Below are 15,168 nucleotides of genomic sequence, written 5' to 3' on the forward strand. Positions count from 1 at the left end.
ACAAAACAAAAAAAAATTAATTTATCAATCTGTCAAGTCATATATCACATCATTAGTCATCGTGGACTGTCAAGTCATCATCATAATGGTCCACTACAAAAAATATTGGTTAAAGGACTACATTAAGTTTGTTTTTGATTAGAGAGTCACATTGGGTGAAAAATAATATGAGTGCTACATTAGTTTTCTAAAAAAGTATAGGGGTCTCATGTGTCTTTTTACCTTTATTTTCTCTTATAAATCTTAAATTTAATCTTAAACCTAGAGAAAAGGAGGAGGAAAATTTTAGGGAAAAGAATAAGAATCCTTTTAGTGAGTATAGAACTCATGATCTTTCGGTTATGGATGGGGAATTAAACTGTTGGAGAATTGACACAAATCAATGATTTTAAGGGCATGTTAAAGTTCAAAATTCTACGAAGAATCTTATCATGTCCGAAATGCAATTGGTAAATGGCCTGAAATCTCGGACCAAACTACGAGGCATCAGCTCCACGGTCTGTACTGTGTAGTTAAATAGTACAAATAAGATAGATTAAAAGCCCATCTCACTTTCACAACTCTCGCTTCCCACTATACTATCACCATCACCCCCACCCCCACCTACCGGTGGCGCGTGAGCTAGACTCTGCTGGGGCTGTTATCCGGTTGTTAAAATAGCAGATAAGGTGGAGAGAAGGTGATGGGTCAAAAGCTTAGCTGCATAGAAAACCATGAGACTGCTTTGTTCAGTGCTGTTCAGACAGGTGACTTGGAGATGGTTAAGGCAATGGTTGAAGCAAACCCAAGTGCCTTAAAAAGCGCCACTCGATATGGGAAGTTATCTATTCTTCATGTTGCAGCCATCCATGGTCAGATCGATGTGGGTTTTGTTTATTTTTTGTTCTTAATGGATTTTGGGATTTTCATTTGGGGACAATGTTGATAGTTTCTTTCTGGGATTCTTTTTGTTTTTGGCGTTTGGTTTGATCATTGGCTGCAGATTCTTTCATTTCTTTTAAATCGACATCCCAATTCAGACATCTGGAATCGTCACAGACAGGTACCGATTGTGTTTTTTTTTCCTTTGCATGTTTTCTGATTGGTTCTCTTTTGATTTCCATCTCATGATCTGTTCTGCTTGTGATCGGTTTAGACCCCATTGATGTTGGCTGCAATGCATGGGAAGACCGAGTGTGTGAAAAGGCTTATCCAGAGTGGATCATATGTATGTCCTGTTTTGTTTTTTGTCTGAAACTGTTTACCATTTTGTGTTCTGCCTTGAAACTGATCATAGCAATGCTTTAATCAGGTTTTGATGTTTGATTCGCTTCAAGGAAGAACTTGCTTGCATTATGCTGCTTACTATGGTCATTTCGATTGCCTTCAAGCTCTTCTTTCGGCTGCCCATGGCAGTCCTCTTGCAGATTCTTGGTCTCTTTCTTAAAACCCGAACAAAAAGTGGCTAAATTGATGAACTTAACAATGATTATTCTCTGATTGGTTGAAATCGGTGTCGTTGTGAATTTTGTAGGGGCTTTGCGAGATTTGTTAACATACGAGATGAAAATGGAGCTACGCCTCTGCATTTGGCAGCTCGCGAGGGATGGTCCAATTGTGTTCATGCCCTCTTAGATAGTGGGGCTCTTGTTTGTGCTTCAACTGGTGGAAATGGGTGATTATCTTTGGTTGTTTTTTTTGTGTTTTGATATTTTTCTAGTGTGAAATTTCGATTGATTTTAGTTACTTTGCAGCTACCCTGGGAGCACGCCTCTTCATTTCGCTGCACGTGGGGGTTCTATAGAGTGTATCCGGGAATTACTCGCTTGGGGAGCCGATAGGCTTCAGCCGGATTCATACGGGTAAGCATATCTGGAAAAGGAAGAATGATATTTAATCATTGTTTTCTTTCTTACCGATAAAATACAAAGATATTTTCAGTCACAATTATTGCATTATTTTCATGTTATGGACTGACATCCGATCAGCCAAAGTGATTTGGTTTTTCGACTTTAGAGATCGTGATTCTTGGCCTGTTCAATAGCTTTCATGATCCAATGCCATATGATTTTAGTAAAAAGCACATGCAGTTTGGCTTGATATTTTTACCACAGATATGAACTCTCAATCTGTAGTGATTGCGGAGAAATGGAACTAAAATTCCGGGAATGTGATTGTCCAACGCTTTGTAATCTGCAGGAGAATACCATATTTGATTGCTATGAAGCACAAACACGAAGCATGTGCTGCTTTATTGAACCCTGCATCCGCAGAACCTCTTGTTTGGCCATTGCCTTTAAGGTTCATAAGCGAGCTTAATCCGGATGCAAAAGAACTTTTGGAGAAGGCCTTAATGGAAGCTAACAGAGAGAGGGAGAGAGCCATTTTGAAGGATACAATCCATGCACTTCCACCTGATTCACAGTACGAGGTCGAAGCTGACGATGCTGCCTCTGAGGTAATATTGTATGATTTATTTTTGTTTATTATTTTCTATGCAAAGATTACGTAAAGCAAATTCCCATATTATCACTGCCAATGTTTCCGGGATAAAGAGTTAATATTCTATTATAATACGACCGTGGCTTTTAATCCACCAGTGAAAATCTTCTTAAACAGGTGAGCGATGCGGATGTATGCTGCATATGCTTTGATCGGCTATGCACGATAGAGATTAGACAATGCGGTCACCCGATGTGTGCTCCTTGCATCTTAGCCCTATGCTGCCACAAGAAGCCCAACCCGTTGACAGCATCTCCTTTAGTCCTAGTTTGCCCATTCTGCCGTTGCTGCATCACCCAACTAGTCGTTGCCAAAACCGACAATCAAGAATCAGAAGCCGATGCTAGTCCTTTAAGGCTGAGTAGTGGAATGATCACCAACATCGATACAGGAGCGGAATTCAGTCCCTCTAAGCCAACTAAATCTAGAAAGTCCAATTTCAGTGAAGGAAGCAGCAGCTTCAAAGGTTTATCCGCCATCAGCCCGTTTGGGAAAGTGGGTGGTCACAGTCCCGGAAAACTACCTGCCGAATGCAGTGAAGAAAATGAGAAGTTCTAACAAGCAACAACCATGGTAGAGTATGTTTGGTATGCTCTTTGAACTCCATTCTTATATGGTTTATATCGATTATAATGAGCTACGAGAATGCGATAGGCATTAAATTGTCTTGCAAAGTTCGAATTACTCGGACCTTTCCGTTGCAGTCTCCATAAAGCAGTGGACTACGTTTTTTTTCCTGAAAGAAATATATGATGGGGGCAAACTAGGCTTGATTTGAGCTATGTGAACTTTATCTTCCATGGATGGATGTCCATATTACATTGAATGAGACGTGCCGTTTTGATCGTTTCGATATCTAGTAATTAAATTGAATATTTATTTGTTTTGATAAAAAAAATTATAGTTACATTAAAATTGAAATATAACTATTAGAATGTGTCAATTGAGCTAAAACTTTCGACTTAAATTCATGTGTTTAACTTAACTAATAATTGTGAACTTCATATTTGCATTTAACTCACTTCATTTTGTAGGGATGCATGCGATCATATTTGTATAATCGAGGTATATTTGCATGCATGTGTTATAAGTATTTTATTACGAGTTCAAAAATTAGGCTATAAATATGCATATACAAATGTTTTTTTAATTATTTTATAAATTTAAAACGGTACATCGTAGAAAGTTAATGTTACAAATATTAGAAGAAAGATGATACATACACAAGTATGATATTAATAATTTTAGATAAATCTTATAATTATAAGTGAATTTAATTTAATATGTAATATTTTATTCAAATTTTGATTTGAATTAATTATATAAAATAATTTAATTCTTATATAAAACCCACAAGTGACTTCGGTGATTAAATTGAGTATTGTTTTCTTCAAAGATCTCAAATTCGAGCAGCTATGTTTGCAGAGTGTGTGCGTTGTCAACGGTAAGAAAGATTCTGAATAGATACTACCTGTAACTTGTAATTATCTCATCATACTATTCAAAAAAAATATTTAATTATTATATATTACTAATATTATTATCCATGAGATGAAATTTTATTCTCCTTTGATAATAGGATCTCATTCTTCAACACATTGCATTGCGTTAGTTTTCGTACTGAAAACAAAACAAAACAAGTTGAACTTTTTATAATGAATGTGCTAATGAAACATTACATTCGAAATATAGCATATGAATATATTAAAATGCTTATATTTCGTATTGTTATGGTATTAAAAATTTGACTGCCTAATGATTATATAATGAAATGAATTATCAACAAAACTTCGTTGCATCCAATAAGTTATAGATATTAATATACAAAAAGAGTCTTGTAAGAATAACAAATAAAAAAATCAGTTTAGTTCGACTGCTCGAGGGCTAAACTCCTTGTTCTCCATGTCATGTAACTAATCATGTTTAGATGAGGGCAATTTTACGTGGTAACCCGAAATTCTGGTAAATCTTGATTTCACCATCATGAGTGGCAGTAACGATTACTAGTCCCCAAGCTGTTGCTTCCGGCCCCACCACCGACGACATCGAACCAAGACCAAATCGATGGTGCTGAAGACGACAACGAAGCCGACTCCTCCAATTTCGAGGGGATGGGGTTCGTGTTAGTAGGCGAATCACCAGCTCGTATCGACGAAGATGAAAGGGATGGTGAATCGCCTTTGCCTATCGACGTCGAAGAAGTCGACTCCCGCTGATCCCGATATCAACAGAACAAGTTTGCGCAGGTTCTTCCGAAGGTGTAGCGAGTTTCTCCTCGTTGTTCTTCTTGTTGGGAAGTGGTGGTAAGCTTTTCTTGTTGTTTGGTTGAACGCTCTCTTCATTGATGGTGGTATTTCACCGGGTTGTGCTCGTCTGGAGTTCCTCTTCCCCAATGTTGGAGGCTGGCCTTTCATAGTTAACACATATTTTCCATTTGGAGTAAACGAAGCTGCAATTTGACTGTTGGTGTTTCGGAACCCTGCAAAAACCATAAACATATATGCAGTACGTTCGAAACTAAAACTAAAAAGAACAAGGAAATTTAAGTATTTCCGGTGGCCGTACCGCAGAACCTATAAATCGTTTCCGAACCTTCCAAGATTCGGATTCGAGAATCCGCGGAAGTAACAAGTAGTTGAGATGGATTAGTCGGACAATACTGTTGAGAAGCATGTCAGTTTGTAAGTGAGTCTAACTTGAAAAAACATGGAAATGAATGACAGTATATATTTATGAAATCCAACGTAGTTTATAAGGTTACCTGGAAACTAGTGATCTTTTTAGCATTAGCCTTCTTGGTTTGAAGGTTAATCGGTTCTTTCTGATTTAATTTGCAGTCTAGTTCATTAATTAAAGTAAGAATGTTATTACAAAACAAATTCATGGTAGGACAGTAAAATTTGAACCAAAGGGATTAAAACTGTATATACCTTCAGTACTGTACAGTCGACAATTGCCCTTATGTGAACCGATAAAGGCACCCTTCAATAATGAAAACATTCAGTACAATTCAGAAAAGAGTTTTTGCTCGGTTTATGCAATTCCAAGAATAAAAAAAAAAGCATAATCACAAGACCTGGCCATCAGGAGTGTAGCAGGCAGCAGTGACCATTTCATTGATATCGGTCCAATCGACAAATATCCGTTCCGATACATTCCAAATTCGGACTTTTGCATCAAGCGATCCGCTTATGAAATGATCGTCCTCGACTGGATTGAAATAAATGAAAGTTACTGCAAATGAAAAACCAGTTGTGGAAAGCTCTTGGTAAGATTGTATGGTTTGATAGATCAACATGAACTTTGAGGTAACCTTACCAATATCACTATGAGCAAACACCTTTAAACAGCCTTTGGTTTCCAGGTCTCACAGCCTCACAGTTTTGTCCATTGAAGATGAAAGTAGTTGCTGCAAAATCCATCAATATAAATCTACACATTTCTAAATACCAACGGCAAGGATTTTGTGAGAATCGTATCGAACCTTGATTTGGACCAGGACAAGTCCAAAACATCTTCGGAATGACCTTTGAACGAACAGGTTGGTATGTCTGAGAGCGAAAACACAACTTCCGGCTTATGGACATAATCAGGAACTTGATTGTTTTTAACTGATGCCGGTTTTGGTTTTTTTTATTGGCATCTTGATCTACTGTGAGCGATGGATGAACCGGTGAACTCCCCGGTGTTGGCCCTCCTTCATTGTTCAACAATACCTCACATTCTTGAACTTCCCACACATGAATTACTCTATCATCGCCGGCACTGGCTAAATACCTGGCGTCAGTGTTGAACTTGATGGCCCAAATTGGTCCATCATGATCTTGAATCTCTTGACATAAATGTAAAGCATTCAGTTCCTTATATGATTTCCCTGTTTGTCTAATTTTCACCCATTGATCGTTTCCAGTCTTGGCGTTATTAATCTTTTGATTTTGTTCCAAGGCTAACACCAACTCCCTTTCCTTCTCTCCCCTCAATGCCATGGAATTGGCCACCCCTTTTACGCTTTTCAACACGGCAGCACCTTTGTTCATGCTCATCTTCAAGCTCTTGGAGTTATACCAATTGGACTTGCTGTCATTTGCTCGACGCATTAACTCCACCACCGGTGAATGCCCCACGCATTTATCGAATTCCTCCATTGTCAACTTCCCTGTTTGAAGATCACTCAGCTTGTTCCACTTCCCGTCTTGATCGTACTCGTTGACGATGAACTCTTTCCCCGTGTCCAGATTCTTAATCAAGAAAAACCCTTCGAACCCACGTTTGGAGACGATCGAGGTTAAATGACCGCTCTTTCTATTTCCACGGCTACTCTCCGATTTTCTAGGAGAAGAAGCTTTGAGGTTTCCAAGGGCATATGATTTTGCAGATGGGGTTGATATTAATTAATATGTTCTCGTTAGACGTTGCTTCGATACGGTGCCGAGCTTCTCTTGTTTCCTTTGCTTTTAAGCGGAACGAGTCTCGATCTCACCTTCCGACCGGGATCGTACCAACACGAAAGAAACCGGGGAGTGAGGCAATTCCTTTTTAGAAGACTCTTCTTCATCGGTTGTTGTTTTAGGTTCCGTCGTGGGAGTAGTAGTCTTAACAGTCGACGGGGATTCGGATTTTGCAGGGCCGAACAGTATTCTTAACAGTCGTCGGTGCTCCAGATTTTGCAGGGGGGAGCAGTAGTCTTAACAGTTGCAGGAGCGGGGATTGAAGCCGGAGCCGGTTTGATGGGGGGCTTGATGGAAACAATACGTCTGAGACTAAGAAGTTGTTTGTTGGAATTCAAGCCCATGCCTTGAAAAAGCTTTTGTCTCCTTTTCTTAATGGAACCAGGAGACGCCATCCATACATTATAGTCGGCAGGCGCTGGGGTTGGGGTGGGGGCGATGGTTGGTAACTCTTCCGTAATGGGCGGAGCCGTGGAAGGGAAGGAGACGTGACAGTTGTCGAAATTTTCATCGTCTTCATCGGAGTTTTGGTTCGGCAAGTCGATAGGTTCGAAGAACTCATCGTCATCATCTCGTAGGGCATCCCAATTCATGGTCATGGTTTTTTTTGCGATCCATTCTTCGACCCTCCATTTCGACGCATTTACAAAACACAAAACAAAACAAAAAAAAGGGGTTGAGGTTGGGTTGGAATAAGGTTTTAAAGTTTGGTTTGGGAGGGAAAGTGCAAGACGAAGGATGGAAGAGAGGAAAAGAAGGGAAGATTACTTATTCAGAGGCAAAGGAAAAATAAGGGAAACGGTCAAATAGAGGCCATATTTTGACATTGGAGTGTGGCCAACACTAAATCTTCGAATAATGTACGCATCGTATGGATAATTTATTATAAAAGGGAATGCCATTAAGATACATTTATAAGATATATGTTCGTTTTTAATAAATTAAAAAAATTATAAATATATATTATTTTATAATCATCTAATAATTTTAGTGATGATAGTAAACATAATAAAGTATACAAATGATCATTGACTATAGGGTGTTACTTTGTTGAGTTTTCTGATTATTAAAAAGATAAAATGATCATTTGATAATTAATGTTCTAAACTCATTGTTTTCTATCAAAAGAAATGGCGGTCATCTGAGTTAGATGTTAAGCAGTAAATTGAGATATGATAAAATTTGATCCTAAAATTTTTGAGTGTATTTTGTAGATCGACTCTCGTTTATATTATATCATCTAACTAGTGCTTGAAACATTATTATGTCGAGTCAGTATCTGAAAACAACAGTAATATCAGTAGATATTATTAAAATATAATTTTATCATATCTCAATAAATAAGTTAACGTCTACTCATACGATCTTTAAATTTTTAATAAAAAAAGACGAATTTAAAATATAAATAGTGAAATGATCGTTTTATAAATTTTAATAATATAGAGAAAATAAAAAACCTGATAGGATCACTAGATTAACAAATCATATCTTTTTGCACGCCCTAGTTTCTAGCGTTCGAGTGTTTTGACGGGGAAAGCTCAACTTTAAGTCCATTTCTGCACATAGCTTCTTGTGTTTCAGAAAAATTACAAATTTATTGAGTGAGTTTTGGCTAGGTCTCAACATTGCTTATTGATCTCAAAAGCTAGAGAGAATCCAAGGAATAAAGTTGATATGGAAAGCAAAACTGCAAGCTTGGCTTGAATCACTCTGAAGAAGCCAACTTCTTCCGAGGATCTTTCTTTTGTACCCTGTCTTTTTCTGTTGCAGGTGGCTAACAGTGGCAGGGAAAGAAAACGGCCACCGTGGGACTTGAACCAACGATTAAGAGACTTGCGTTCTACCGTGCTTTAATTTTTTTAACGGTATAATATATAAATCGTTCTAAGATTTGTTTATCTTTGCAATAACGACGAATTTGGCAGAGCCACTTGCCATTCAGCTACCATGAAAACAATGGAAATTAGGAAAAACAAAACTTGTAACAACATGTAGGAAAACAAGGTTAAGAGCCTTGGTCTTTACAATGTTATAAATAAATATAAATCTTATAAATAAATAGAAAAGGCACAAGACTAAAGGCCTATATACAATGTTTGCTCCCATATTATACTTTTTTTTCTTTTCATTTTGACACTTGCAGTTTTAGTTTTTCTATTTGGGTATTTAAGGAGTGTGCAGTTCATAAAATATAAATTTAATATGATTATTGGAATGTAAAATTACTTGGAATATTATTTGATATGTAACATTAACATATTTGGTTATGTTTTTTGAAATGAAAGATTTTGTTGTTTGATTGATATAATATAAAATTATTTAAAAGCACATTTAATTGAATTGTCATTGTTAGAAGATTTATTCTGTTTTAGGTTTAAGTATGTTAAAAGATTTTTTACTATTTAAAAAATTAATATTTAGTCCCTATACTTTAATTTGCAACATTGAGTCCTTATACTATTTTAAAAAAATTTAGTCCCTTCACTAGTTTATGTTTAATTTTACTATTAATTGCTGATCTAACCACTATAAAAGATGCTCGATAATCCAACGGAAGCAGTGACGATGAAGGGTTTATCCACTTTAAACGCACCTACAACACAACCACTATCATACAAGGAAACTCTCATGGGGGTGTCTCAACCCCAATCTTGAAGGAAGATACATACCTTCAGCGATGAGGAGGAAATCGCATTATTGGAAGGTGATGTTATTTGATCCTATAATAATGGTACGAGTTCAATTGATTTTTCGAATATGGTTCAAAATCTAGCGATCAAAAGCTTTGTACAAGCCATCGTTGTTACACTCCTTGACCGTAAAATCTGATATAACACCATACGATCGAAACTATATGATTTGTGGAAACTATCACAAGCCTTTAAGCTAATGGAAATCGAAAATGATTAATTTCTGATCACTTTCAAAACCTGTTCAGATTACATCTGAGAAGTATCTGATGGCCCCTAGATGATCTTCGGTCACTATTTAATCGTAAAACCTTGGACAATTGATTTTCCCACTTCGCAGCCCTATCCAAATTGCGTTGTTGTATGAATCAACTTCCCCGGTCTACTAGTCCTCCTATACAAAAGAAGCCTTATCACTTAAATTGGAGAATGTATCGGGCCTTTCATCAAACTAGACTACCAAATGGAATGTGGTCGTCGGGGACGCTTTTTCCGACTAATGCAAAACCTCATGCACTACTTCTGTCTTTGAAAATGAGCCCCCTCTACCATCATACCTTCAGCCGATACCTATCCTTTTGGCCCATGGTTGGTTGTCGGCGTCGCCAACGTTGTAACTCAAACAATGTTGCAAACCGCAACACGGGTAATAAAGAGTTCTCAATCTTGGGATCCCAATACATACCCATCTTTGAGAATGAAATAGAGCACCGACTTGACCATGCAAATGCAAACCAACCAAATACCCCCACTACTATTGATAACTTACCTACAACTCTTGAAACCAAAAAAGCAAGGACAAAGTCCTCGTCGATGTGCGTCCAAACAAAGCGCATGCCCCGTCCATATTCACAAGCCACTAATTATCACAAATCAGGCCTCTACAAGCTCCCCGAAAGTTCCTCCGCCCGCTACACGCAAGTCCTTTACTGAGCTTGATAATTACTCCACCTCCACTATGCGTCGTGTGACAAACTTGGACAAATCCAAGCACACAATCGTGGTTCTCTCCAAAAACCCAGACCCCAATATTTCGACCCCCAATGACCAACCTCATGATCCGACTTCAACCCCAACACCACAGTCCACCAGATCACACCAAAGCAGATCGACCCCGCCTAATGATCCGAATGGGCCCTTTAACCTTTTGGTCAAAAAAACTGACACTAATGGTCTTATTCCTAATGTTGTGCTTGAAAGTGACATCACCACGCCGGTGTAGGAATAGCCATCGGTTTTTGTTTTCCTCTTCTCACTCTTCTTATGAATGTAAATCTTTTTTTGTTAAAATGCTCAGGGTTCTGGTCACCCTAAATGCAAGGAATTAACCTCTCATATTTCTGGCAGCTTTTTAACAAGTCAGCCAAACATGACACGGTTGGAGCTTCAAACTCCAGAACTCACTGTTACAACAACTGAAAGGCAAAGCCGTCTGATTAAAGGCTTAAAGCCATTTTAACATCTCATGACATTACCACCAACATCATTTGGTTACAAAGTGTGCATCAAACATGAAATATCCATTTTCTTGACATGAATGTAAAAATTACAAGTAACACGGTCAAATTTAGATGCCCAAACATGAATTAAAGGGCGTTAGTTCTCCATGATCCAATGAAGAATAATACTAAGATAAGTTAAATCTGTGATGCTCGTCACGGTTTAAGCTTTTGGTGTTTCATACCTACCATATGAACCTCTGGACCCCTTGCTCATGGTACCACTGGAATGGCCGAAACAAGAACATTGTCATCGTAAATGCGTCGAGGATTGTATATAGAATCCCTATCAGAAGCCAACTTCGGCTGTCGTTAATATTGGTGTGAAGAATTAAAAAATAGAATGGTATGGTGTAGTATCTGAACTCAATCAGAGGAGCAGGAATAAGAACAGAAGAGGTAGCAACGAAATACACCAATATCCAAATCCTCCTCCGAGTTTTATCTGCCAATGCAAGATATGTTGCAACCTCAGAAGAAACAGGGACAAGCTTAGTTCAATAATATATAAAGTGAACTGTACTAACCCAATAATCGGAAGATTGAGAACCATGAATAAACATAAAATGGCACCAGAAGATACTTCATTGACCAATGAAATTTCATGATCTTCCTCCAAAGATAGAAGGTATAATGCCGATTGTCAGCAAGAAGATAAGGATGAGCAATGCTGCAACAATCCATTAACCACAATAAGGAAGAGTACAAGTTTTTCATCCTACAACAAAGAAGAGTAAACTAACCTGAAAAAATGTACGGAAAGGAAACTGGCAATCAAAGCCAATAATAGAATGGATATTCCAAGAATTCTGTTCTTCCAGAATGACTGAAACAAATCTAGAGCATGACTGATTGTGAAATGCAGAGGAGCCGCCAAAATAGCAGAAACAAGGCTAAAATACATTATTTGTGCAAAATGTGGAGAAACTACATGAGCTTCTTTTGCACCTGCATTATTAACAGGCGGAGTAAAAAGAAAGACAAAAAGGGAGGTAAAGGAACCAAATAGCATGTTAAATGAATGATACCAAGAACTACACTCCCATTCCAGACGAGAAAAGCAACAAATGCCAGCAGTACAAAAAAGAATGGGCTAAAGGAGACCAAAAGCTCCCACTTTATGCGCCATGAAGTCAAAACAATAGCTTGAATCTCTTGAAGCAGACCTGCATTATAAAGCCAAAAGGAGATCACATTAACAAAAATGGCCTTTTCTCTTGCAAACTTAATCCCTATGAACAATGGTTAAATTACATGGTTTTACAAATTAACTAACTAACAAAAGAAAGATCAAAGATGTCAAAAGAACCTGACGTTCGGGATGTTGAACAGGCGTTTTTCTGGAAGGGAGAATGTTTGCTAGCCTTTGCATTTCCCTTGGACTTCCTTCTCCTCAAGTTTGAACTCACACGGACACCGGTATCAAGGGTTGACAGAATGGTACCCTTGTTTGATGCCTTTAAATCATCTACTTCCACACTATCATTTTGATGTGCCATAGTTATATCAATGACCTCGGAGCAGGCAACAAAAAACATCCATACAATATTTGTCTGTCGAATAACAACTGCTGTTGCCCCAAGCTGCAAGAACACAAGTGGAAATGAGTAAAACTCTAAATGAAACAACAAAGAAGAAATATATGAAAACATTAAGGTAGATCATAGATGTGAATCTATTCCATCCTAAAACCATTTGATATGATTTCCTTTTATAGAAAGTTCCTAAGTAGACACTCAGTTTCCCATATGCGAAGTGAAACATAGCTAACTGATCTTGTTCCCAGGCAGTGTGTGAAAGTTTTATTATTTATCGATGGTATAAGAAAAATATTTAAGGTGAGTCATTTACCAAAGCACTGAATAGATATTTCTTCTTCATACATGCAAGATACATGGCGAGCACAGCAGTAAGTGATGCAACATCAGTATAGTAAAGAAAAGTGAAGAACCAGTGTAGTGGATACAGGGTTAGAACTGTAGCAAAAAGAGTCGCTTTTCTATCATCAAGACCTGGCCTCAAGTGGATTATTATCTCATACACAAGAATGCTGCACAGTACTGCCAAGACCCCATTTACAGAGCGAAGAACCACAGTGGAGCAAACTTCTGGGAACGATGAAGCCAGTAGTAGAAAATACTTAATTGGAAACAGAGCAGAAACATGAACAAGTGAAAGATAGTACCTGTACAGTATTTCAAACATCGCGTTTAATAAAATTTACAACAATTGAGCAATATGTTCAACAACCCATCTTTCCAGATTGGAAAAGAAATTTTTAACGCAACATCAATATAATCTAACTGAATAAGCAAGCAGTTCCTCCCTTTGCTATAGACCAGTCAATTCTGGTTCGAGGCTGAAAATCTAGCTCAATTAACTTAAACTCAAATCCAACCTAATCTAATTTGATTGTAAATGGGCAACAATCTGCCCCTTCCAACACCAACTCGAAAGATCCGACTCAAAGTGAACAAAAGCCGAATTTACTTGATCCAATTTGACCAGACTTAAAACCAATACTTTTTTAAATCTTCCATATCATATGAACAACCCTTTTACACTACAACAAAGTAAATCTCAAGCTTCATCTAAACAAAGGAGAAGAATAGAGAAGAAAGATAGCATTACAGGCCAGGTGGGGTAGTGATCATAGGATCCCAGCTCATGAAATCACCATTGCAGTATTTTTGAGCCTGAGGTATGTGGAAAATCTCATCCTGCCCAAAAATTTAAAATAGGGTAATCGACTCATAATCGACTATTTTAGTAACCATCAATATCATTGGATAGTATTAGGAAGGAATCAATTTGAACTGGTTGTCTCACCATGTAAGGGTCAGGAACAATGCGATTTACCAGGATGGATACGGGAATTACCCAAAGGCTCACAATCGCCGCCGTCACTTTTCGACCCATGTTTTTCTCTTCTCTTCTCTTAGCAGAAATCAGATATATCCCAGTACTATTTCAGCGATAAAAATCTTTCTACCATTTGTTAAGCTTTGGGTACCAGAAATGAAACAAGCAAGCTATGTTTTTTCAATTGCTGAGTTCAGCTCGAGATTGGGTGCAGTGCCAAGACCAGGGCCGGCGTTGCAAAACTATTTACGAACGGATGGAAACGACGCGTTTCGTTCTGTAATATATGTGGTGCTGCCATCTCAATGAATGGGTGTCTCCCTAGCGGCGAAACGACATCGTTTTCCATCCTACAAGTACAATGGCCTAAAAACAGGATTGCTGATAGAACCGGTTATATATCATCGATTTTCCGATTAATTAGTTACTCGGTAAAGATAAGCCTCATTCCTGAACTTCAAACTTTCACTTTTGTCGTTTTGATCACTAACTAACTTCTGAGGTATTACAAGAACCCTCCTTTGATCATAAATTTGCAACAATTATCATAAAAGCACTTCCCTTGGCACCATCTTACGAAAATACCAAAAAGGTTAGATAAAGCTCTACTTTTGAGCTTCTTTTTGGATTGGGATGTTTGAACGCATTCTTCTTCTCTCGGATGATGATCCAGGGTTTGTGTAAAACCCCTTTAAACCCTTCTTTCCTCCTCTCAAATTAAACAAAGTATGATGATGAAACCCCTTACTTTAGAGAATGTATGGGAAGAAGATGAACAATTTTATTCACCTTTTTCTTCTTTCATTATAATATAATAGCTCTTAATTTTTCTTTAAAAATAATTCTAATATCTCAATCCAATGGCCAATAACAAAGATGAAATTTTCCATCAAAATCCAATAGTTCATATTTCATTGCTTGTGCAATTATCCATAAATTATTTGGATAAATTATTTCATAGAGACTCAACTCTTCCCTTATTTCCACTTTAGACTCCTTGCAGTAGCCAAAATGTTACTGAACTGACTTGAATTTTTAGTAATACATCTAACTATTCTAGGAAATTATCAATCTAGTTCTTTGAAAATTTTTCGAGTGTTACTGATATCACTTGTTATAGGACTATACTTGAAACTAGCAAACCGTGTAGTCTTAGGCACTAAAGCATGAGTTAGACTCCTAAGTCAG

At 37.6% G+C, this 15,168-nt stretch overlaps 2 protein-coding genes and 1 pseudogene across 3 annotated transcripts; 1 reads left to right on the forward strand and 2 right to left on the reverse strand.

The window, feature by feature from the left end:
* The first annotated feature begins 427 nt into the window (after window positions 1–427).
* LOC120146692 (putative E3 ubiquitin-protein ligase XBAT31) lies at window positions 428–3,260 on the forward strand. The gene is made up of 8 exons (XM_039160192.1): window positions 428–862; window positions 983–1,042; window positions 1,136–1,207; window positions 1,292–1,413; window positions 1,514–1,654; window positions 1,734–1,841; window positions 2,179–2,437; window positions 2,599–3,260. Exons 1-8 carry the CDS (start codon window positions 683–685, stop codon window positions 3,037–3,039), a joined length of 1,383 nt encoding a protein of 460 aa, XP_039016123.1. The 5' UTR covers window positions 428–682; the 3' UTR covers window positions 3,040–3,260.
* A 1,356-nt stretch (window positions 3,261–4,616) lies between these two features.
* LOC120146851 lies at window positions 4,617–7,528 on the reverse strand (annotated as a pseudogene).
* Window positions 7,529–11,088: 3,560 nt separating this feature from the next.
* On the reverse strand, window positions 11,089–14,179 carry LOC120146934 (dol-P-Glc:Glc(2)Man(9)GlcNAc(2)-PP-Dol alpha-1,2-glucosyltransferase). Of its 2 annotated transcripts, XM_039160419.1 has the most exons (9): window positions 13,948–14,179; window positions 13,750–13,838; window positions 12,970–13,303; window positions 12,428–12,701; window positions 12,147–12,284; window positions 11,862–12,066; window positions 11,646–11,788; window positions 11,275–11,563; window positions 11,089–11,175 (listed from the first exon to the last, which is right to left on the reverse strand). In XM_039160419.1, the coding sequence occupies exons 1-8, from the start codon at window positions 14,035–14,037 to the stop codon at window positions 11,304–11,306; spliced, it is 1,533 nt and encodes a 510-aa protein (XP_039016350.1). In that variant the 5' UTR covers window positions 14,038–14,179; the 3' UTR covers window positions 11,089–11,175; window positions 11,275–11,303. The 2 variants fall into 2 exon arrangements, with proteins under 2 accessions (XP_039016350.1, XP_039016349.1); XM_039160418.1 differs by having other exon boundaries at window positions 11,110–11,563.
* Window positions 14,180–15,168: the final 989 nt, after the last annotated feature.

Source organism: Hibiscus syriacus, unplaced genomic scaffold (assembly GCF_006381635.1).
Source record: "Hibiscus syriacus cultivar Baekdansim isolate YM2019G1 unplaced genomic scaffold, ASM638163v2 tig00110931_pilon, whole genome shotgun sequence".
Classification (NCBI taxonomy): Eukaryota; Viridiplantae; Streptophyta; class Magnoliopsida; order Malvales; family Malvaceae; genus Hibiscus; species Hibiscus syriacus.